We start from the raw sequence: 24,794 nt of genomic DNA on the forward strand, positions 1-24,794 counted from the left end.
TTACTTGAAAAAACTTGCACACAAAGGCCAGCTTTTCTGTACCTGCATTTATTTAAAGTCCAATGACAGATTGACGAATACTTGATGCAAAAACGTAGCATGCATAAAGTAAGATTTACAGTACCAGTAGTCTTGCAAACTTAATTTTAAATACATAAACCTAAAAATTGAACATAAATTTATACTTGTGCTGGTACTTTGACATATTTAGGAACTGTGTATAGTTGTTTGTTATTCACTCTCTTCTAAGGTGAATTTATCAGAATAAAAAAAAAACAAGTTTTATGGAATATTCTGCTTCTGTGTTGGTCAGACTCAGGCCAGTTCAATGTCCTCCCAGTTGAAGGCTATTCGATATTGCCTACACTCTTGACCTTGATCTTACCTACAGTTCCTCCTACATCTGGTCTGGATTGTTGTTTTGTGTTAGGTGTTGTAATCTTTGAAATCCCCAGTTGTAATCTGTACATGGGCGCTCACAAGGAGGGGGAGGTCGGGGGAGGGGGTCAGAGAAAGAGAAAAGACAATTAATTGCTAGGCGTTGAACGATTTTGGACAATATGTGGTACAATTGAATTTTGTTTCTAAAATCAATGATGGATGTGTAACTATTTCACACAGTATTTAAGTATTTGCTCTTCCAAGTTCTCGCCCCTTTATAAAACATATGGGTATAGAGGCTAGTTTATGTATAGTATTTTAAGTATGGTTTACAAACTTCTCATGATACAAGAACCAAAATATTTTTTATGTTTATACTGTATGTTAGGTAAAATCAGAATGATCAATAATAATAGGTTGTGACAGAAAGATATGTTAGGATAGGACTGTTGAGGGTGTCAAACAATTAGCATACTACCTGTAGAATAATTGGAACAAAGTAAAATAACACAATACTCAATTTTAATTAATATACACTTATTCCAATGTCATTTAACCTTTCTAAATTTAACATATACCTTTTGTTTGTTTAAAGATAGTGTTGTTTGCAATTTCAAGTTATTATTTTGTGATGTTTTCAGTATTTTCCTCTTTACACAAATTTCATTTTTGATTTGTATTTCACATTTAGTACCACCATAACAGTCTTGTGTCCATTTTACCCTCCTAACTCTCCATTACGAAGTGTAACTTATTTATTTCAAGAAAGGCATGGGACTTGCGATATATTTATGAAGATTATTAAATAAAAAAATGACTCAAATTTGTGATTGTGGTATCAAATCATTTGGCTTTTAGTTACTGTAAACAGATTTTATTTTAAGATAAAAAAAAATATTTTTGCAGCACAAAGGTTCAATTTACATCTATATGATAATAGGCAAGCATGTTTCTTGAAAAATCTTTTCTCAGCTCGTTTGCATCGCAGGGAAAGTTTACTCATACTGTTAGAAAGTTTCCTGTAGATGTGCAGAATCCCTTTATAAATTAAAATAGGCTCAAAAAAAGAGTTTAAAAATTTTAAAAACCCAACATGGTCCTTATGGGTTGCTATGCTGGTGACAAAATAACACCGAAATATAAACAGAAAATCGAAACCAATTGAAGAAATTCTGATCACATGTTTTATTTACGGCGTCGGGTGAAAATAGAGAAGTCTGTAGGCCACATTACAAATTTTTTTTAGTTTTCGGCCACTGGAAGACCTAAAGTTTGATTATTTACACAAAATTGAATGTTCATGTTAAGATTAATATTATGTTGAAAAATTACAGATAACATCAGGAGATACTCTTCTAGCTGTATAGTAAAATTGTAAAATCCTCTAAAGGTTCAACCGACAAGAGGACAAGAGGCCAAGGCTGAAGACAGTCCGACCTTCAAGTTTAGTCACCTGCTAGGCTGCATGAGGCTATAAGCTTTATGTACAAACAATAATTAAGACCACACCCAAAAAGTCAGTTACTCGGTCCAAGGAAGTTAGATTTCAATCTCACCACAAAGTAAGAGATTATATCTAGATATATGTGAAGATATCGGTCCATATAGATATCTATAGTCCGTTCTAAAAATGTAGGCGGTTTGAGGGGAAGCGATTCCTTCACCTCCACTTCACCCTAACAATAAAACAACCGCCACAACTATTAAATTTAGCTAATTAATTGGTGGGTAATTCCAGGAAATCTTCCCCTTAAACCGCTTAAATTTTGTTAACAGACTATAGTAACCAAAGTCAGTTGAAGATGAATCCAAGTCACTGCATCGTTGTATGTTGATATTCCATACTAGTTTTAGTTTTTTATTTTATTTTATTCATACAGTATGCACCAAAATAAACAGCAGTGAAATTTACAATAATTGTTATATTTTATTCATCTTCACTACTATTTTGGCACATACTGTATAAATCTCTACCAACCATTAAGAGGATTTATTTCTGAGTTCATGACAAATTTAAATATCGCATTCAAATCGTCTGTAAGTCAATGGTTACACAGAGTCGCCATTTTGTATTTTTCAAACATTGCATTTTCTCAATATCCTTGATGCTTAGGACTTTGGTATTGTTCATGAATCATATCAGTGCCACCAAGATATTTTAAAATTCAAACTTTCCCAATGAAGGGTTTGAACAAATCTCAAGGGCAAATTTGTGGGCTTGACTTGGAGAAAAATTTTTATATTACATGTCATATAGATATGTAATATTTCATGATTTTTTTTTATTAAAATATGTGCTTAAAAAATAAATATCGGTAATATAATACACAATAAGTTAAACCCTTACAAAAAAATTTAACAATGATTTAATAACCATCCGGAATACAATTTATCTACATTACTACTGAAACTGTTCACTGTCCCACATATATTTTGTCATTTTGTCTTATGAAGAAGGGAAATGGAATTTAAATCAGTAAAACAATTAACAAGTATCTATAAAAATATATTTCAACAATTGAAAATGTTTTGCTATGTATACAGTCCATCGATTATAGAAAAAAAACTTTCAATGATGACTTAGACAAACTCTAAACAAAATAATAACAATGTATACACGAGTTACAAGCAACGACATGCAATATAAGTTAGCACATAAAGCATTTTACATAGCAATGAAGAAAAGTAAAAACAGTCCAAATAATCCCTCGAAATGAAGTAGAAATAGAAGTAAAAGCCAAATAAATCTCAACAGAATAAGTAAAACCGCTAAAAAAATGAACCTCACATGAAATATATTGTTAGTAAAAAAGGTTTATAATTTTTATCGGTGTGTAAAATATCTTTTCCACCTGATTTTGTAAAACTTGAAACATAATTAATAGTGTTTTTGGAACTGTTCAGGAGCATATATTATATTTAAAGATTATACTATATAAAATATTATAATTTCTCAGTCAGCTCTGGTACAGCTTTGAAGAGGTCTGCCACCAAACCGTAGTCCGAGACTTGAAAGATCGGAGCCTCAGCATCTTTGTTAATTGCTACTATTGTCTTGGAGTCTTTCATACCAGCCAAATGCTGAATGGCACCAGATATTCCTACAGCGATGTACAGTTCCTGCAAGAAAGAAAACTCTTTTTACAACAGACCAGACCAATTTAACGTTATATTACTGTATTACCAATTTAACTTTTTACAGCCCTTTGCCCAATTCCATACAGAATAATGCTAGGTTAGCAGGCGATTGGATCTAAAATGGCAAGGTTTGGGGGAAAATACTTACCTCCCATGTTTATCAATAGTATATTAATGAGAGCTTTTTTTAGTTTTTACAAGAATACTTATTATTATTATGTTGTTACTATTATTTGTATTCTAGGTTCCGTAAAAGATTGCAGAAACTGCGTTGGGACTGTGATTGAATTTTCCAGACTGTGTTTCAGACTTCCAGGGCTGACTGTAGTCCTTACTGGTCTTATAGAAATCTCCCCTATTAATTTAATAATCCCTCTCATTTAGTCACACCACGATCTGCAAGCTAATTTTCTATAACTTTGATTACTGCTTCAAGTGAGGCTGAAGAAGTTGGCCTACACCATGGAAAACATCATCCAAATGTATAAGAAAAGGTCTGAACTCCCACCACTTCTTCTCTTCCACATTTTCTACATCCAAACACTAGACTTTCGATGGCGGGTTCTGCCTGTCAGGGATTAGATAGGTCCCGAGTGTTGCTTGCACTAAATGCGTCGGGGCGCTCTACCATGGACCTCTAGGTCCTGACCTAGTGGAACCCAGGTGGAGTGACGCTTAAAAATGCAGCCGGAATCCCTGGTTAGGATTGAGGGGCAACCCTCCTTCCGAAGGGTCTGCTTCGGCAGCCGGCGAGCCTGATGACCTTAAGTCATCCGCCCATGATGTGCTAAAGGTTGATGCGTAAGCTTCGGCCTACATCATGGGGCCCGGGTATGTCCTAACGGATAGGTACCGGGTATGCAGTCAGGGGGCTTCGGCTCTCATGACAAATAAATGTAAAAAAAAAAAAATGTAAAAACACTAGACTTCATGCTCATTCATCGACTGGCGAGCCACAAACTACTTACGGGAGCCACAATCTTGCCGGTCTGGCCGATCTGTAGATCGTTGGGGACAAAGCCCGCGTCTACAGCGGCTCGGGATGCTCCTACAGCAGCACCCAGCTTATCAGCAAGAGCGTACAACAGCTTGAAGTTATCTCCAGACTTGAGGCCTCTCCCTATACAAACGCATTTTATTACATACATGCTGAATCAAAAGGTTTTTTTTCTGGTAATTTTATAAGACCCAAGTGCAAATTGAGCATTTCAATAGGGTTTAGAACACGTTAAAGAAAGAACCAAAACAAATAACTAGTGATGTGGGCCGGGTAAATACCCAGTGGGTAGGTAAATATAAATTGGTTTTTTACCCGGGTATTTACCCCAGGCCCGGGTAAATACCCATAAACTGGGTATTTATCATTTTTATTAAAGTTAGATAATGTTGAGATGTTTTCTTGCAATCATTACCCTGTAAGGATGGTAAAATGATGATAAAATGTGTTAAACAAAATTTCATATGGTCACTACTAGTAGGCCTATTTTACTTCTGGGTATAATCGTCATAAATACCCAGGTCTGAGCATAAAGCATAATCGGCATAAATACCCTGATCGCATGGTTGCACTACTAATGACTACTAATGATTTTTTAATTTCTATGATAGATGGATGAATTTATTTATTTTATTGAAAGTGAAAAAAAATAATTTGCTAAGTAAAAATTATTATTTAGAAAGACAGGAAAATTTAACCTAGTGGTGGCCTATGTGTAAACAACTTTAGAATATAATTAAAATTCAATCTGTAGAATAGCAGGATTTAAAAATATTTATGTTCTCAGAGATCTTTGGTTTGGTATCAATGGAAAAAAAAACTAATTTCATAAACTTGTGATACAAAACATTTGGATCAATAGCACAATAAATCCTTCAAAATTATATTAAGTTAGAACAAAAAAACTGAAAATACATTTTTTTGTAGGTTTATCCGAATATATTTTTGTTTCCAACTGAGGGGTAACACAGAAAGTTTAATTACTTTTAGTATTCTGCCATTCTGCCTATGTCAATCAGGCCTTAGGTCTGTCTAGCCTTCCAAGCCATTTATACAATAAACATTTTTGCATCTTAAATACCCAACAATTCCTGGATATTAATAAATTTAAATAATTTTGTTTATGTTATTTAATTGGTTATAAATTTATGAAATGATAAAAATTGAAATATCCACAGCCTTTTTAAATATACTATATTTTAATAAGTTAAACTTGATTTAAGACACGAAATCCCATGCTTATTTAGAAACTTTATGTATTATTTTAAAAAAAGTGCCAAGTAATTAAATAAAAGGTACTACCAAAGCTTTAAGTTTGTAAAAGGTGTTATAGACTATCCTAATTTATCATGTAATGATAACAATAACATATTTATGGGTAAATATAAATGAATTTCAATCGATTTCATAAATACCCTAAATACCCGGGTATTTATGGATTTTGGGTATTTACCCGGGTAAATACCCAGGGTATTTACCCCGAGTTTTAAATACCTGGGTATTTTACATCACTAAAATAACACAATACTCTTATACGTTTTAAACATTATGTTTGATTAAGACAGTTATTTGATGAATAACTAATAAATAGATGAGCTACTAATTTATAAGGAAATTGGTTGATTGTAGATTAATAATAAGAGTGATTTACGTATCTCAAATAGGTTATGATTATCAATAAAAGTAGCCTACTGTATTTGACGCAATTTTCATACTTTTTTGACTACAAGCGGCCAGTGAGTCTACTTATTATGTCAAATCACAATTTGGAAAGTTTTAGTCAGCAGCACTGGACCGTTGAAAAAGCTCTTCTATAAAAAAATCAAGGTCCTAAAAGCAACCCGTTTGATTACCATTTTTGTCCCTTTGCTAGATCATAAGCTTTAAAGTGAAACCTCAAATCACTAAAATCGGTTTACCCTTTCTTTCCTTCTACAGATTCAAATATTTTCCTCAAAATAAAAAATGCAGTGTCGTCATATGGAATTTTCTCAACATGCATTGTTGAATTATTGATAGAATTAACAAAACAAATATTTATATTTATAATTAATAATTTTTGGTGGAATGACTCGTTTTTAAGAAGACCTACAGAACAAATTGTAGCTTGCAAAATAAAGGGGCGTAAGTACATTTATTTGCTCCTTTCTTTCTTGCAAGTGTTGAAATACACAAAATCTATCTAGGGAGTTTGTAGGCCTACACACCCTGTAGGAACACAAGCTCACCTCCACTAACGATGACCTTGGCCGCAGTCAGCTCTGGTCGGTCGCTCTTGGTAAGTTCTTGTTTGACAAACTCGGCTCCCTTGGCTGCGTATTCCCCAGCAGGGGCTGCCTCCGACTTGGCGGAGCCACCTGTTTCATCTGCTGGGGCAAAACTGGTACCTCTCACCGTCAATACTTTCACTGCTTCTTTGGACTTAAGCGTCATAATGGCGTTACCTGAAAAGAGGAAAAAGTGGTAGTTTTTACAACAATGTATCTTACGAAGTTTGTATGATGTATTTATCATACTTCATACTAACATTATAAATGTGAAAGATTATGTGTTTGTTTGTTTGAAGTTCAATCACGCATTAACTACTGGTTGTATTGGGCTGAAATTTGGCATTATGATAGCTAATATTCCTGATTAACATAAGCCTATTATTATCTCGAAAGTTCTTTCGGACTACGCCCCAGTGGCTCTGGAATTTTTCATTTTTACCTTATGAGTATTCATATTTAACATCTTTTTCAACTAAAGTAATAAGTTGGGTTCTATGATGTTCACTACCATTAGAAACTTACAAAGTTTAACGGGTACAACAAGCTAGTTAGATAAATAGAACTGCTAGGTAATATAGCAAATATGGTATATTTTAGTCGCAGATTCATATCATAAAGTGATTGGATTTCCCTATTTCAGGAGGTTAGAATTTTCAATTAAAGTAGCTTGTTTAAAATCCATTTTTGTAAACTGTTTTGTGTGTTGTTTTTTTTACAATCTGACAATTGAAAATTCAGCAAAATCAATCAGCTGTTAAATGACAATACACATTGTTGCACCATGCACTTGAAAATATAGCTTGTTTAAATAGCAGCTCGGATAAGCAAGAAACAAAGTTGGAACTGGAGCATAACCATTTTGGTCGCGACCCTCGAGAAATGTGAGACATATCTTGCACACTTGCATAAAGGAGGTAAACTTAAGAACAAGATCAAATCAGAGGAGACGAGGAGAACGAGAAGAACTATTCTACACAGTTGAGGAGTTCATAAACTGGAGAACTTCACCGATGTTCCAGTGAGGACTAAACAACCCTCATAGTAATAACCATCACTACCGACAGCGCCTCTAAGCCCAACAACTTTATGCTATTTTATAATTAAACTAGCAGTTACCCGGCGCGCGTTGCTGCGCTTAACAACTATTATTTTATATGGTAATTTGTTCTTTCAATGAATAATAAAAGTGTATACCAAAAATAAAAATAGAATATCTTACTTAATTGCCAGTGCATAGCAATGTTTTTTGTTTTTTCATTAGGTGAATAAATAGTATTCTGATTCTGACGAAGAAAACCACCAAGTCTATCAGATGTACCAAGAACCAGGAAGTTCTCCTTGAACTGGTGAAATCTGATAACTAAGTGGCTTTCGCTGCAATTTGGTTCCTGTTTGCAAACAGGCAATGTGGTATTTTCGTGATAGGCCATTCATAGTAAAACTGTTTATTTAAGAATTTTCATATTTATGAAATAATAAAAATAGCTTTATAAAAGAGTCAAGAACACTTGATCTTAGCATTTGAAATCCTCTATCCAACAACATCAAGTTAGAAACGATTAATAAAATCACTGAAAATCATAATTTTTAGTTTGACAGGCCAGTGGTGCAATGGATCAAACTTACTGCAAAAAATGCTTTGCTTTGTTTGGAAATAAACTGATAGCTGCTTTAGACTACATTCAGCATCAGGTTCACAGATTAACCCAATTGGAAACCTTGACCTTATTATCACAGAGGCTACTCTCTTATCTGCTTCCTCAAATGACAAAACCAATCCGTAATTACCATAGAAAATAGTTCAAATGAATGCAGAAATCTCTTGTGTTGGATTTACAACAATAGCAAACATGCAGACTTAGCGAATTTCCATTTGACCGTTAGGATTTTGACTCAAATATTTTGCTAAGCTTGTCAGATTGATTCCCTAGGCTATTCAAATAACATTCAATGCAAACTCACTTTTAGGCAGTTTTGTTATTAAATTTTTTTTGCCTTTTATACTAACTTAACTTTACTTTTTTTTATAGTTGCTCATATTTGTATCTCTAGATTTTTAAATCCTCCATTGTCAACAAGTTGTTTGTTTAGGCTATAACGTACTTGCTTGTTGCTAAATGTATACCTGTTATCTTATCAATTGCATAAATGCTTATACAAAATTAAGTCTTGTTATAAGTTAAACTGGTTTATGTCATAAATACTTTTAAGAAATGAATAAATTAGGAGTGGAAGATTTGACAACTGAAATGCTAGAAAAAAGGTCTGGAAAAGGTGAGCAGAAGAGTGTTGTTGTTCGATGAAATAAAGAAAAGAAGATGGTTTTTGTTAACATTTAATTTATCATTTCTGAAGTTTAATTTTAAGTAATTGTCCATGATATAAAATTAATTGAATGTTGTACATTGAAAATTTCAAAACAAATTAAATTGAACATTAAATTCAACTAGGTTTGCTTTTTTCTGCTATCGAGAAGGAAACAGCGTTTGTTTGAAATATAGGCCTAGGCCTAGTTAGGTGTATAGCACATAATAAATCAATTTGCAAAATTTGATCAAAATATATCCATAAACAAGGAAAGTAGAAGTAGTAGGAAAGTAGTCATTTAAATTGTATACAGGTTTTTAACCCTTCCCCAGGTGCGGCAGGGCGAAGCCCTACTATAATGACTAAGTTACGGGATCAATAATTATGTCGGGGTAAATTAAATTGATTTGAATTTTGATGTTTTTCCACTTCTATCTGATTGTCAAAGTTGATTTTCCCAAATATTATCACCATAATTGTTGCGGCGTGTAGGCCTATATACGTCCTACGCTTACTGAGGAATCCTAAACATGTACATACGTAATCTTTAATCCTACAACAATGCTTAAGGTACAAGTCAACTTTAACAAATATTTTTTTATCTAAAGGATGATTTTAATAAAAATTGGGCATTTTTATTTTTTTAGTAAACTTTAAAAATCCAATTTTTGGAAAATTTCAAAACCTTATAACAACCCTAGATTAAGGACAGCTGGGCTCAGTTTCAAACCACCAAAAAGCTACTGACTTTACCTCAAAACCGGCTGCCTTTTGTCAGGCAAGCACTACAACTACAGAGTTACCCGTACATTACAGCCTCTAATTGACAGCTTAACTCATACAGTTTATTGAAAAGGTTTAAACTTTATTCCGCAAAATTAATTCACCTGCATAGATCTGGCGCACAAATGTATCGGGGGCCTTGATGGCGATGACATCAGAAATCGGTGAGACATCGAGTTTAGCAGCAACACGAGGAAGCAAACCCTTGCTGAACGCCGTTGCACCGGCAAGGATGTGCGTGAAGTTGAACTGTTTCTGTGTAGCAAGGATCAGCGGTGTCAGACTCTCAGGGAGAAACCCGTTGAAAGCTGCGTGTTCTGCGACCAGCACCTTTGACAGACCTGGAATCTTGCTGAGCTCGTCGGCGACCTGTAAAATAGTTGGTCACACTGTAATAAATAATTCAATAATTGAATGAACGAAGTGAATTCTCATACTGGTACGAAAAGCATCTCTATGGATTACAAAAACTCGAGAACGATTACATCTATCAACTTGATGTTTTGCACAAAGATTCTATAGTATAATATCATGCCGGGGATCGTTTTTGGAGCATATTTGTTCAGTAATTACTATTTAATCCTAAAAAAACCATTTTAATTTTCCCCCATAAGAATAACATTAGGAGCTACCTTCTTCTTCTTTTTTTTGTTTACATTTTACGAGCAACAATTTTGTTATTTTGCTTCTTGCTTTAGACAAAGAGACCAAAAAATTGTCTATTATTTCTTTCATCCATGGAGTAAACAGTTTTACGCATAAGAACGCTTTACACTAACTTATAACTATTTAAAAGAATATTTATCTGTGGAAATAAATATCGGATTTAAAAATATCCACCGAAATTTATTAACTTACATTCGATAAAATTATTTAGGTAGTTACTTGTTGTTATGGTTGTTTGTTCAGTAGGCTTGAATAATATCAGCCTAATTATTACTATTTTTTTTTAAAAGAGTCACTTTTTTTCAAAATTTGTTTATCGTCGTCTGTCGTCGTCGTCGATTGGATTGTTGATTGTGTTGTGATTCGTGATTGTGTGTTCGTGTTTTTGGGTGCTGTCTGCTGAGCTGAGTTTTATGTTGATGTTAACACCGTTAGTTAAATAGTAATAAAGTAATTAATTGTAGTAGTTAGGGTGTTATGGTTACACTTTGAAGTGTAGTTTGTGTTACTACAGTCGTCAATCGCAACTAAAAGACTAGATCCAGGTTAAAGAGGCTCGATGCATTAACCAAGAAAATCTGAGGGATTCATGGCCATTGGCAAGGAAGGAATAATATACTGTGTTGTTTAAAAATTAATTGTCATTGTTGAGATATGATCTTTCAAGTGTTGGCCCATTTTAAACTGACAAGAGTGTACCCTATCAAAACTGACAACGTTTGTGTTCAGGTAGCGTACAATCAAAGGTAGGCTAATAGCCTAGGCCTACCTTGGCCTATTCTACAGTCCAATTAACTTAAGCTTAAGGACCTAGGCCTTATATAGATCAATTTCTTCTTGCCTTTAACTTAGATAGGTAGGTAGCCTATATCTCTGGGCCTTAACTTAAGCTAGGTTTTTCTCGGCCCGGATTGCGGAAAAGCGAATAACAATGTGTGTCGCTCCGCTTCTAGAAAACAGTAGGCTAATTAAATTACTGTACTTAAGACAAGAATAGCAGCCTGTGTGGGTAAACTTCCATATCTGTTGGCACAAATAACCGAATGAGTAATATTAATTATTCGATTGTTTAATTCGATATATTGTTTGGTTAGTTAGGTTAACCTTACCTACCTAAGTAACCAAACGATACGTATTTATTCTGTATAGGGGCCTAGGTGCCTTCAAACAAATTTTTAATTTTGATATCTTACTTTATATTTTTTTACCTCCCGAATCCAAATATTCTATTATTTTTCACCGCTGATGAATATTTCTCAAGATATAGCCGTAGAAATATACAACATTACAATAAACAAGGTAGGATCCGGATAACATTTACAAGTGGAATGAACTGTGGGTTAACTAAGCCTACAGCTGACTGTTTTCAACCACACGACAAGCAACTGTAAAATTACAGTTCTCATTTAGGCATGTCAGGGTGGTAGGTCGTGCTTTATGCGAATTGGTGACTGCATTAAGTGTTTTGAAGTTAGGTTAGATTAGGAAGGTAAAGTTTAGGTTATAATGTATCGAGTTGTTAGTTTATGTCGCCTGCATAGTACTGTTTTTGTAAAATTAAAATCTTGAGAAAAACACTTCAAATTACCTTTTCAAAAATGCTTGCATTGTATTGATAATTTCATATACTGAAAATCAATAATTTAGCTCAATTCGACACACATTCAAATAACAAAATTATATTGTGGAAACGATAGCTTCTTATGTATCGAACCGAATCAAAATCGATACAGGCCTCAATTTATTTATATTTAAAATGATATTAATACATCACAGGTTCTCTGCCAAACTTTACTCCTAGGCATGTACTTCTTGGTTTTTAATTGACTTTGGAGTATCACCATGAATACATGTTTCATCCTAATTTTACTTAGTTAGGCCTAGGCCTGTAGGGGCCTAATAGTCGACAGAGTTAGAAAATAAGCCAAGTCGTAGTTGGCAATTTTTTGCTTGGGTTTATCCAAATAAGCAACTCCAATGCAGTGTGCCCTTTCAATTTTTAATAATAGCCAATTGCGTAATGAAGATACCATTTAAGGCTACGATATTGCGTAAATCAAGGCCATTTTGAATTGTAGTACCGTACCTATAAATGTTAGGATCTAGATAACTTATGTCCAATTAATTGTGCTTCTATACCTAATATGTCTTAGGGTAAAAAAACACATACAGCAATTCAGAGCGGAGCAGGCGGGCTGTAGCGTCGAGAGTGTGAGCGACTGATGTCGGACACATGCAGCGACTTAAGCGAGAGCGACACGAATGGGAGCTCGATCATTTCCAAGATACCACAAAGCAAGTTTGCAGCAATTTGCAGCACAGCAAAAAGGCCGCGGCCTTAGAAGTGGCAACATTGCAAGTAGGCTTGTAACAGCTGTTTTGTTTTTTGAGGCAGCTAATAGTATTTGTGTATTTGTTAATAATATGAAAACTTGCTTACCGGTACTGGGCTATGAAAATATGGACTCCCCTTTTAAATGTACAAAAATATATTTTTGATTTTTAAATCTTGTTTTGGTCTTCAATTCTCTATGTTTTATTTTTAATCTTTGAATACATTTATGTTCTTAAATCTAAATTTAAATGGATAGTATGCAAATTAATGAGCTGGTGTCACCTGTTTGCCATGTTATCTTTTGCGATGTTTGGCGCTAGACAAGTTAAAGGTGGCCGTGGCAAAAGACTTGGCTTAAAACATTACAAAGTGACTATTCACATGTCAAAATTACGTCACAACCCCTTCCCGTTCCAGTATTGCAAAATAATGAAAAAAAAACAGTTACTCTAGACCCCATTATGAATTACTTAACTACTCACTCACATTAAATTTCTGCGAAGATGGAGGTTCCTTTAAAATTTGTCTATTTTGAAGCAAAAGACGCGCATAATAAGTTAAGGATTAAACGTTCTAGAACAGTCAATTTAGCGCGAAAGCCATTTCTGTTATCAAAAAGGCCAATTTTTGAAATGCTACACACACAGTTTGGTTAGGTTAGGTTAGTTAAGAACAGTTAGCCTAAATTTCAGAATTCTACTATCAAACCGTATTTTGAAATGTTACAGCAAGTTTGATTAGGTTAGATGTAATAGTTTAGAACAATTTAATTTCATAATCAATATTATAGGTGCGGGCAGATAAAGTGAAGATGATTCCATCCATTTCGGCTAATGAGGTTAAGAGGCACTACCGTTCCTATACGGTACTAGGTTTTCTTTGAGGGCAATCTTTTTTTAAACAGTTTTAAAAGTAACTGGATTAGGAACGTATAATGTGGCGTCATTTGGAACAGACGTGTGGTAGCGGCGCACATCTGACGTGTTGTTAAGAAGTATTAATCATGATTTATGCAATACCATTCTACCTCAACCTTTGAATGCATTCTTTCAAAAAGAAAAGGTTCGAGAAGGTTCTGAAACACTCTGGGTAAGTTTTGGTTAGGGTGGAATGGGCATACAGAGCAGCCTACTGGCGAAAGTGGACCTAAAAATGTCCACAGAATCGTTGCCCGCTCCGCTCCCAAATGCTAGAAAAACAAACGAGATTGTTCCTAAGTTAACCGTTTCGCTCCGCTATGCTCGCAACAGCAGTTTGTGTGCGTGTTACTACTTGATTGTATTGGTTTTGATTTTGTCACTCTAAATCGCGCCGTTCCGCTCTGTTCCCAGTTGCTGTATGTGTGTTTTTACCCTTAGGTTAGGCTAGACTGGTCATAAAGTAACGCTAATCGCATCTTGGGTAGGGGTAGGCTACATACATAACATCATGTATTACAAAAAAAAATATTATGGTCATGTGGGTAACATATATTGTTTCACGTTGTATAAAATAGCTATGTTAAAATGAACATTTTGGGTCATAGGGCCTCTAGGTTATTTTTAAGAAGAAACTTTTACACTGTTCTGCGGGTATTTGGTTAGCTTAGTTGAGTTTCGCTAGGTTTAGTTCATGGTACAGTAATAACTACCTTCTTTTTAAAGACTAGGTCCCTACTTATGAAAAAGGTTGAATTTAAAAAATGATATTTTTTCATTATCATAAACTAAAATGATTCTAACTAACCTAACCTATATGCAGCAGAGTGGCAGGGCTTTTATAGATATACCGATAATAACAACAGAAAAAACTATAACGTTGAATGAAATATTTGAATAGGCCTACATATTTATATCAAACAAACATTTCATGCGATAATATATCGTAAGTACTCTGTGAAACTGTTCACTGTGTTTTCCTGCTTACAGCATGCATCACAAAATAACAGCCAATAGTGCCTTGGTAATCTGATTATTTTTGTATCATAGTCTGATCCGTTAAAACGAGTGTGAAATAACGCTCATCATGTCTTCCTTTCAACACGCTCGCTACCGATTGCCACATATATGCGATGCTGAGATCATTGTCACGGAACGGACCAGGGTACATTTTAATATTACACATCTAGAGCGGGTATCACTTGGTTCACAGTACTCACAGACCATGGACCAGTGATGCAGCAAAGTAAAAAAACTGTTTTGCCAACTATCATATAATACCACTAATCATCATTTACATAGACCAAGTGAACTGCTTAGTCTCTTGTTTACATTCTGACTGTGGCTCAACATTCACACAAAGTAACAGCTGTTAAACTACCAGTGGCAAATCAAAGGGGGTGGGCATAGAGGCTTTAGAAAGCCCCTCACCCCAATTGGACCCTGGAAGTATAAATTCAAACATAAATTTCGTTATAAAAACGTAACGGTGGTTATAGACCTTAAATATGGCTTTAAAAATAGAAAATTGTCCGTGCGAGAAGCTCTTGGACTTCCTTCTGGTGAAGAACACCCTGCAAGCCCCCCATGATAAGGCCCTAGAACCGCCACTGTAAATTACAATGCAGATTTTAACCTTTATAAAGAAAGTTTGTCATTATACCAGACATGCTGACCCAAAGATCGAAGATCTTTGAAAATGGACTCTGGATATAAATTCAACGTAGAGGGGTCAAAGCCCTAAAGGAAATTACCATTTGCAATTGCAGCTTGATTATTAGCTAAAATTACACCTAACAATTAATATAAAAATCTGACACTTACATTACCTATGTTTTAAAGTAAATTGGCTGGAAAAAGGATGTTACAGGGAAACCCCTTATTGTTTTAAGATTATGGATAATTTAAAATAGTTTTAGACCTACAACTTTTTAGTTTGGTTTCTTAGCTACTATCCACCGAATTTCTCATATATACAGTATTGGGAATAGACTAAGCTATTACTGTCTCAGGTCTTATGGTAAGACATAGACCTGGGACCACTTTAATATTTAGTTTTGATGTTCCAGTGGCAAAAAACCCTATCCGTTCAGATTCATTTATATACCATCCAATTTCAATGAAATTTTGTACAAATCTGGTCAGACGAGAGAGCGCAGAACTATGATCGAACTACAGGAACAGGGTAATGGGTAAAATTTGGTTTTTCTCATTTTGGACCATATCAAAATAAAATATTTTCTCTCTAAACCATTTTGAACAGCGTGAAAAACAAGTAAATTAGTACATTGGAATATTGTTGTACGGTTATTTAATACAGGGAAAATATAAAATATCCCCACCGCAGTAAACCTGCAGACTAAGAAAATTTCTATTTTCCTAGCTGGATTTCTACTCAAATATTTCCTTAAAATTCTCAGATTTATTTCCTATTTGAATAACATTAATTTTAATGAGTTCTTAGGTTTGCTGCTAAAGGGAAGGTATTGAGGTGTTTTTTAATTGAAATGTTGATAGCTTAGTATGATAGCGTTGATAGCTTAGTAGTACAAAAATGGCAAATTTGATTAAAATATATCCATAAACAAGCAAACTAAAACAGTTTATTTATTTCCCATAAGAATAACATGGGAATTTTAAATTTACAATTTATTTAATCATCTCTGTAACCGTTAGGCATACAAATACTCTTCAATATACAAAATTATTTCCTTTTTTAATTTCCACAAAACGGTTTGGAAAGAAATTGTTAAATTTTGTGTTTTTAGGGTCGAAAATGGGAAAAACCAATTGTTACTCCATAAAACCCCCCATAAACCCCCATTCTCATAGTCCGATCATGCTTGTTTGCGAACTTGTTTGAATAAACGTAGGTTTACACGTTTGTACCAAATTTCATGAACATTGGATAATTTTTGCTTGAGCATATATAAGCTTATAAGGGTTGGCATATAAGTATAAAATGCTTGTTGCAGTAATACTCAAGCTTTGCGTTTGCAATTGGGAAGGACACAGTTTGGTAAATTTTTTTTTTTTTAAGAGGTTGGCGGCCTCTTTTAACCTTGCATTTGCCCGTCCACATAGACTACAGATCTGTGCGTGGAACGTATCCAACAAAGAAAGGGGTGAGCCGGTACAGTTCCACGGTGAACTGTACCACAGAAAACATCTATACTTATTTAATACGCAAGCAGATTTTTTGTGACAATTACTCCTCCGAAACTACTGAGCCAATTGACATGTTTTTGGTGTCATTGGAAAGAGCGTAACGTGAAGTTGTGCAGGAAACTTTCTTTTTAAGGAAATAATTAGAGAGTGAGGCCCTGGGGCCCTTTAAAGTTTCGTATTTATCTATAAGATTAACATGGGAAACAAAATTTGTTATGGAACTCCAGCTGTTGTCAGAAATAAAGAGTGAAATATTTATTGATGGTATCCTTGGTAACAAAGAACAAACCCACAAAATTTTAAAATGTAAACAAGCAGAACTAACTGTCAAACTAATTTTTATTTCACAATTCCACACAGCTGGTTCAAACATATTAAATACTGCATGATTATTAGAACAGGAACAGTAGGGATCATAAACATTAATAAAATATGTCACTCGCCCGAATCATTTTTGTCTATGCCCGAATGTAAACATTTAACATTGATTAAATTGATCTGTCGAACTATGTTAATGTCATTAGTATGGAATTCTTTCAGTTACATCATTTGTTGATCGAGTTTGTTTCAATATTTTTGAACTGCTGTAATAATATTTTACAGGAAATAATTGTTAGATAAATTCATGAATATAAGTAATAATTCAGATTCTTCAATCTTTGCTGTTATTAAAATTGTGTATCTGCAGGAAACCTTCAGACTAAGCGAATTTCCATTTACCTGGCTTAATTAATACAAAGATATTCCCTGAAAATGGTAATTTTTTCCCTATTTAAATAACATTAAGATAATTTTAATATGAGTACTTAGGTTTGCTGCTACAGGGAAGGTAGGTGTGTTTTTGTTGAAATGTCGATAGCTAAGTATGATTGTTATTGGTTTGCAAATCCTGTAATACTTTACAATTGCTCGAATTCGAGCAACATGTACACTAGTATTACTATAACTCAGAATGCCAACCGCGTGGTAAAAAGCATTAAGTGTTTTGAGAGAGCTTTGCCTGTCAATCGTAGGCAGCGCCACCAGCGTTGCCATGCACTTTCTGGGTTATAGTAGTATGTTTTCTGTGACTGTACTGATAAAAGTTAGTGGCAGTGACCAGGATCCGAACCCACGACACTACTGCCTTGGGCCCGAAGTCCGCGACGCTACCGACTGAGCCACTGACTCACCAAATTTTGTTCTTTAAATTTACGGCATGCTATAGTATAACACATATACCATAGCCATAATGTTCTACCACTGCACCTAAACCTTAGAAAAAATAAACTATCAAACATTTGCACAATCACAAATCATTCAATAAATTAAAAACATAAAACATAACTGTAAACAATCCTACTTTGACAGTTCCCATTGCATATAAGTTTTTGTTTCTGCCTTGCAGTGGTTACCATAGGTTGTGGCGCACACCGCTGGGAGCGCCAAGTAGTTACGTAGCGCGTAAGTACATGGGGCAGCTCCCAGCGGTGTGCTGTGCGCCATAACCTATGGTAAACGCTTTTACTTTGTATTTAATATCATATGTTCAGCTGTTTTATGTTTTTTATATTTTGTAAAAAAAAATATCAATTACATTCTGTTGTTCATCTAAACAAGACCTATCTCTCTCTTCTCTTTCTTTTATAATATACTGTTTTATTATTCAAATTACCAACAACCTGTGTTCTGCCAATAATAATATATTTAACTATGATGTCCTCCTCCGGTTTGGAAGTGGTGGAGGACAAAACGAATGATATTAGTGATGGCGGGGGCAGCGGTGTTAACAGTAGGTACATAATCTTTAATGTAAGCATAGGTTGATATGCACATCATTTTAAAGGTCTGGTCAAGTGGAGTTCATTGCCGGAAACCGCGTCAAAAGGTCCATCCGTTTTAAAATGGTGGCAGTCTTGCGGAAAACACCTGCACAGGCCTTAGTATTGGTAAATACTCGTATTAAACATTAGCTTGAGAGCTGAAATTGTATTTTAAAGTCAGCTAGCTCATAGACTAAGTTTATTCAATCTTCAAAACAAATTTAACCGGGTTTCGGATTTCCCGGCTAATGTTGACTATGAGTATTTACCAACTCTAAGCCTGTGCAGGTATATTCTGCAAGAACTTTGGACTGCCGCCATTTTGTAACGGATTAACCTTTTTTGACACGGTTTCGGGCAATGAACTCCACTTGACCAGACCTTTAAAAAGATGTGAATATCAACCTATGCTTAAATTAAAGATTATGTACCTACTCCTCATGGGCCGTCCCCTGGTGAAGGTAAAAAAATGGTAATGCTTGCAAAAAATAGTTTTCATACATATAAGTTGGTGTAAAAGATTTGAATTTTTTAACGAATTTAGTTAAAAAGATATCAAGCCGTTTCTAGACTTTTTTGTCACCCTGTATATATATATATGAGTTTAAACGGAGTGTGTTTTGGCCTCTGGGGCCATAAAGGAAAAAGTAAATCGGTCCCGGGTCTAGGTCTCACCATGAGACCTATGGTAATAGCTTATTCCCTGTATGGGAAATTTGCTAAAATAAAAATTCCCACGGTATTTTTTTATTTTATACTAAGCTATTAAGTATTTTACTAAAAATTACACTTTATTACTCTCCATGTATTAGCAAACCTAAGTACTTGTCAAACCTTATGTTACCTATTTAAATAGATTAAGTGAAATTTAAATAAGGCAAATTGAATTTCGCTTAGTCTGCAGGTTTGCTGAGTTGGAGGTATTTTTTAGACCCAATTCATGATGTACTGAATGTTTAAGATAAAAGAGACCCATATTTTAAAACAAAACAATACTTCCATCGATGTAAAACTTTGAAATTGGGGACCCTCTTTAAGATTTTAAAGTTAAATTCCATAAAAACAAGCAACCAATTAAAATTTACACTACATTGCATTAAAATCCAAGTTCAATAGCACTTAGAATGTAAAAAAGGGTCACACTTTAAGTTTAAAGATTGGTTTTAACTAACTTACAGCATAGCAGAGTCCATGATTACAAGTGCTGTATTGTGTACTGAATTCTTTGAGTATAGGTAACTGATTTGTATGTCAAGTAACAGTCTAATGAACACCAACAAGCTTTAAGATTTCTGCAGGAATGCCATCAGCTAAACATGTTGAACAAGATCAACATGTTTCACTAGATCAAATATAATCATCATGAAATTGCAAATATTAACATTTTGGGCCATAGGGCCCAGGTTATTTTTAAGATGAATCTTTTACACTTAGCTTAGTTGAGTTTCGCTAGGTTTAGTTCATGGTAATAACTATAAAAATAGTTATAAAAAAAACTAAGAAGTATTGATTGTGTGGCAGTGGTTTAGGGTTGAATATAGCCGTCTGTATAATTGTTGTTACTTTTTTACAATGTAAAGTAAGATTGTAGTCACCAGGTGCTCTTCCATTTCTCAGGGATCAGACAACGAAGGATAGTTCCTCTTCCCGAAAAGCTGGTAACGCGCCCTAATCTCCAAATTCCCTTGCTGGTCACGGTGGGTGCTTTGGAAATAACACTTCAATGACAGTAGCCACGGCGACAGGTTCCATGATCCATGACCGTAGGGGGTGATCAAGTCACTAGCTTTTGGGTCACAATCTTGTAGCCTATCACCCAAGGATTATTCTGGATGTCCTGGTACAGTTGCTTCCAGCACCTGATGTTACTCCAGTTGATATCACCATGGTCATCTCGCATGGGGGCCTTGTGCTCTGCCGATCTAGCATTACCTTCAGGCCGGTTTCTGGCATGCTGCGCTGCTCGTCAGAGCCCTAGGCACATTCTCTGGGGTCCTGCAATCTTGGGTTTCCACCAGTAAACTGGCTTCTTTCTGCGGTGGGCGAAAGTCCTAGGCATGGAACAGTCAAATGCCGAAGATGGTGGGACGCATCTTCAATGTGGCTTGAAATTCGGCACTTTTAATGTCCCCAACAGTTTGATTTTTTATGTAACCCTGAAAAGTGGCCTGGCAAAGACAACTGAGGTCCCAACATTGAGACGGATGAGCTGAATTGGCATATGGATACCCAACTCAGGAAAGCTCGGGAAGTTCCCTGAAGACGATTGCCTGATAAGTCCCTTGCAGAGTAGTCCTTGGAGACTCACCAGTCCGTGACTGGTGGGCTAGGGCTTCAGATGCCAGAGAGATGTTAGGGATCATCTTTCCTTGCCAGTGGTGACAGATGATGAAAATGTCACCTGTATTAAGGATATATGAAGGTAGCCTGGCTGCCATCTCTACAACATACTGACCCTCTGTGTTTGTTTGGGGTAAACCCCATTCCACCGATTGAAATCCCTTCAAACAGTCACCTCACCAGCACCATCGATTTTTAAGATCTCGTCCTCCAGAGAGTTGACCATCTGACAGTACTCTGCAATGTGCTGGTTGGGTGTGAAGTAGCAGGAGAAAAAAAAATACTTTATACAAAATATTTAGTCCTGCATAATAATTTTGAATTTAAAACTATCTTACGATATGGTAAAGTAAAGTAGTAGGGCTGTCACGAGTAGAAAATTTAAGGTACGACCCTTGGCGAGGGCTTTAAAAACTTCTACGAGTGTCGTTAACACTATTTACGCGAGTTGCGTACACCACTTTACCTACGACAGTGTTATAATTACTTAAAATCACTACTCATAACTTCTAAGAAGAGAGGTTATGTTTTCGTTTATAGTATCATAGCCACTGAAAATTATGGAACGAAACATTGTACCAAACACTGATTGTTAAGCACCACTCGACAATTAAATGAGCCGATTAGTTCGAATCATTACAATTTTAATTCCTCTATCTCAATAGTTGAACCCATGGTGGAAGGAAAATACAAAGGTGTGCTATTCCCGTAATTTGCTTTTGAAGTCACAGTCACCAAGATTGCAAACACCATTTCACCATTTAGAACAAAAATATATAAACAATAACAATCAAATCAAAAACAAATATATATATTTAAATACGGCAATACTGTACAATCAGGTGATTTTTCGTTTGCAATCTGGGTGACGTCAGAATATGACGGGAATAGCACACCTATGTATTTTCCTTCCACCATGACTTGAACCTCATTGGTCCGTTACCTGTGTTATGATAAAACTACGATGTTATGAGAAACTTTTAAATTCTAACAACTGAGCTGAAACGGCTATTTTAATAAACGGTCGTAGGTAAATGTATTAAAATGTGAATCCAAATATATAAAGTTTTAAAACTGTTTCGGGTAAACATTTGTTTGATCATTCACACAACAAATTCAGCAGTATCTGATGGTTCAAAAATAGTGTTTCCTCCCATGCAACACCTAAAAGGTTTTAATTCTTGTATTTTGAAATGTTTATAATTCTTATGGGTCATGTAAGGGATGTCCTTACCCTCAATGTATAATGGTTCTCACTGTTATAATTTATTTCTGAATGTTGTAGAGCAATGAAACATCACAAAGTAATTGTTGGAGTTTCTATAGATTGACAAACCTAATATTATTTAGCATTTTCGAGCAATATTGCTGCTTTTAAATACATCGAAATACATTCAGTGATTATACATAGTTCCACTTAGTAAATTTTCTCAAACCTGCCTAATGACCTTGGACCAAGGTCCCTTTCATATACCAACTCCCTGATTCCTGGTCCTGCTTTAATGATGCAAGTCCAAAGTACAGTAAAGAAAATGCTTTGGTGAAAAAGTATTATGGGTTTGGTGTTAGTGCATTAATGAAGTTAAAACTGCTTGAGCAGCTGATCAACTGATATGAATGTGGATAGGCCTACTGTTAAATAACATTTTTTTATGTATGAAATGGTCTTCGTTCATTCTCATACGTGACTTCGGAGCGTACTCCTAGTAGTAATATACCGTATATATTTTTTTTTTATTAGGCTATGATGACTTAACTTGCCATAATCAGGTTTGCAGAGCCCTTTAATCTAGTAAGTTGCCTTAGGCGTTGTAATGTGTTTTGAATTATTATTACCTATGTAGGCTATTTCAAAATTCAGCAGTTCAAAATCATCTCAATCCATTTAAATTCATCTTTCACTCATATATTTTGATTTAAATAAGCACCTCTAGCTGGGATTTGCAAAACAATAATTGCTAAGTCAACTTAATTGATAGTACAGAGGATTTTGGAACTAAAATTTGTGTTGGTTAAAGCAAGGCAACACTAAATAAATAGGCTGTACCGTAACTTACTGCTCCTCTGGCATGATGGCATCATAGGCTACGGCAATGACGTAATGTTTGCTGTTTGTGATCAGCTGTTTGTTTTAACCTTTTCTTTCTTAACAAAAATATTACTAAAAACATAACATTACGTCATTGCCGTCGCCTATGATGATGTCATGCCAGAGGAGTATTACAGCCTATTTATAGCCTTGTTAAAGCAGGTAGGCCTATTTCAGGAAAACTCATAAGCTTATAACTCAAACTACCGTCACATCCATAAACTTAACTAAGGTAGCCACTACGTCATAAAATGAGCTTCAAATCACCTTTTAAAACTTACCTGTGAACATTTGGTACCTGCCACAAGGACAGAAGTTTCACCACCAAGAGCAGTAGCAGCAGTTACGGCATGTCTCGTTATGGGGGCCAATTTCTCGTTATTGTGTTCGGCGATGATTAGAGTACTTTGAAATCTAGAAGACACCTGAAAGAATCAAATAAACTGATGTAGCCTACCATAACTTAACTTAAACAAACTAAGCTAGGCCTAGATAGCAATTTAACTTAAAGAGGCAGCTGGAGTTTAAAATTGTTGTTCATTTTATGTAGCCTACTTATCCTTATTTAGTTCCCCGATAAGATTATATTTTAGGCGAACACCTTTTAAAATCTTACATAGCCTAATTTAAAATGTAGCCTAGGCCTAACTTAGTTCAATTCTATAGCAGGATATGTTAGGCCTACGCTCCATAACTTAAGGATGTAAGAAGTAAGAAAGGTTACTGATAGAACTAGGGCTATTAAGTTACCTTACCTTGACACTTTGAAGCAAGCCAGAACTGAGCACCTTTGAAGAAAACATGGTAATGGTAGCTTGTGCACTGCAGTGTCTTGTAATTAATTGATGATTGGGTAAATTAATTTGCACTTTGATTGACCTCACCTAACTTGATCAAAGTATTAGCTAACTTAACCTTTGAATTTTAGTTGACTTATATAACTTAACCTCAAATAATTATCTAGCGAATATCAATAACAATACTGAGTCAAGAATTAATTTCCAACTAAGTGATGCATCACTTCTAAGTTTTTTATTTAAAAAATGTCTATTGAAAATACTAAATCGCGCAAGTGTTTAAAAATCAAGCAACTTGGCAACTTATTTGAGTCGAGTTGGTTGATTGATGTTATGATGATGAGTTGACTGATGATGATGACGGACTATGGAGGACAATAATGGACATGACATTTGATTTTGTTTTTCTATCTAATAGTATCTACTACTGAACTGTACTGACTGGGATTTTGGATCTGGATTGATTTTTTTTCATTTTCAGCTTTATTGCACAGAATATAACAACCTTTGATTATACTTATCCTAAGAAGTATAATCCATGATGTACATATAATAATCTCTTAGGACACTTCGGAAATATAATAATTTATGAATAGCAGGGGCCCATTTCATAATAAACTACAAGTTACAAGTTACAACTTGTAACTTATAATTTCCATTAGATTTGCATTGGGCGATCAGCTGATTTACTAATAATATTAGTTTGTACTTTATTATGAAATGGGCCCCAGGTGGTTGTGTTGTGCCGAAATGGTTTTATCAGTAGTTCATACTAATTGCATCAAAATTGGACTGCAGGACGTG

The 24,794-nt window shown here is 34.9% G+C and overlaps 2 protein-coding genes across 2 annotated transcripts in view; one reads left to right on the forward strand and one right to left on the reverse strand.

The window, feature by feature from the left end:
• The window catches only part of LOC128996133 (hydroxylysine kinase-like), a 61,670-nt gene that overhangs the window by 22,663 nt on the left and 14,213 nt on the right, over window positions 1-24,794 (forward strand). The window lies entirely within an intron of this gene.
• LOC128996134 (electron transfer flavoprotein subunit alpha, mitochondrial-like) lies at window positions 2,867-24,366 on the reverse strand. The gene is made up of 6 exons (XM_054421260.1): window positions 23,949-24,366; window positions 23,475-23,618; window positions 9,981-10,245; window positions 6,745-6,960; window positions 4,488-4,639; window positions 2,867-3,501 (listed from the first exon to the last, which is right to left on the reverse strand). The coding sequence occupies exons 1-6, from the start codon at window positions 23,994-23,996 to the stop codon at window positions 3,325-3,327; spliced, it is 1,002 nt and encodes a 333-aa protein (XP_054277235.1). The 5' UTR covers window positions 23,997-24,366; the 3' UTR covers window positions 2,867-3,324.

This window comes from Macrosteles quadrilineatus, unplaced genomic scaffold, assembly GCF_028750875.1.
Source record: "Macrosteles quadrilineatus isolate MER2022 unplaced genomic scaffold, UCM_ALF_1.0 Scaffold_6__1_contigs__length_79288215, whole genome shotgun sequence".
Lineage (NCBI taxonomy): Eukaryota > Metazoa > Arthropoda > Insecta > Hemiptera > Cicadellidae > Macrosteles > Macrosteles quadrilineatus.

Excerpts from the sequence above, each read along its gene's own strand:
- LOC128996134 (XM_054421260.1), bottom strand. The coding sequence starts at position 23,996 with ATGTTTTCTTCAAAGGTGCTCAGTTCTGGCTTGCTTCAAAGTGTCAAG. Across the intron at positions 10,246-23,474 it reads CAGGTACCAAATGTTCACAG|GTCGCCGACGAGCTCAGCAA; the intron begins GTAAGTTTTAAA and ends ACTATTTTACAG. Across the intron at positions 4,640-6,744 it reads CAAGGTCATCGTTAGTGGAG|GGAGAGGCCTCAAGTCTGGA; the intron begins GTGAGCTTGTGT and ends GCGTTTGTATAG.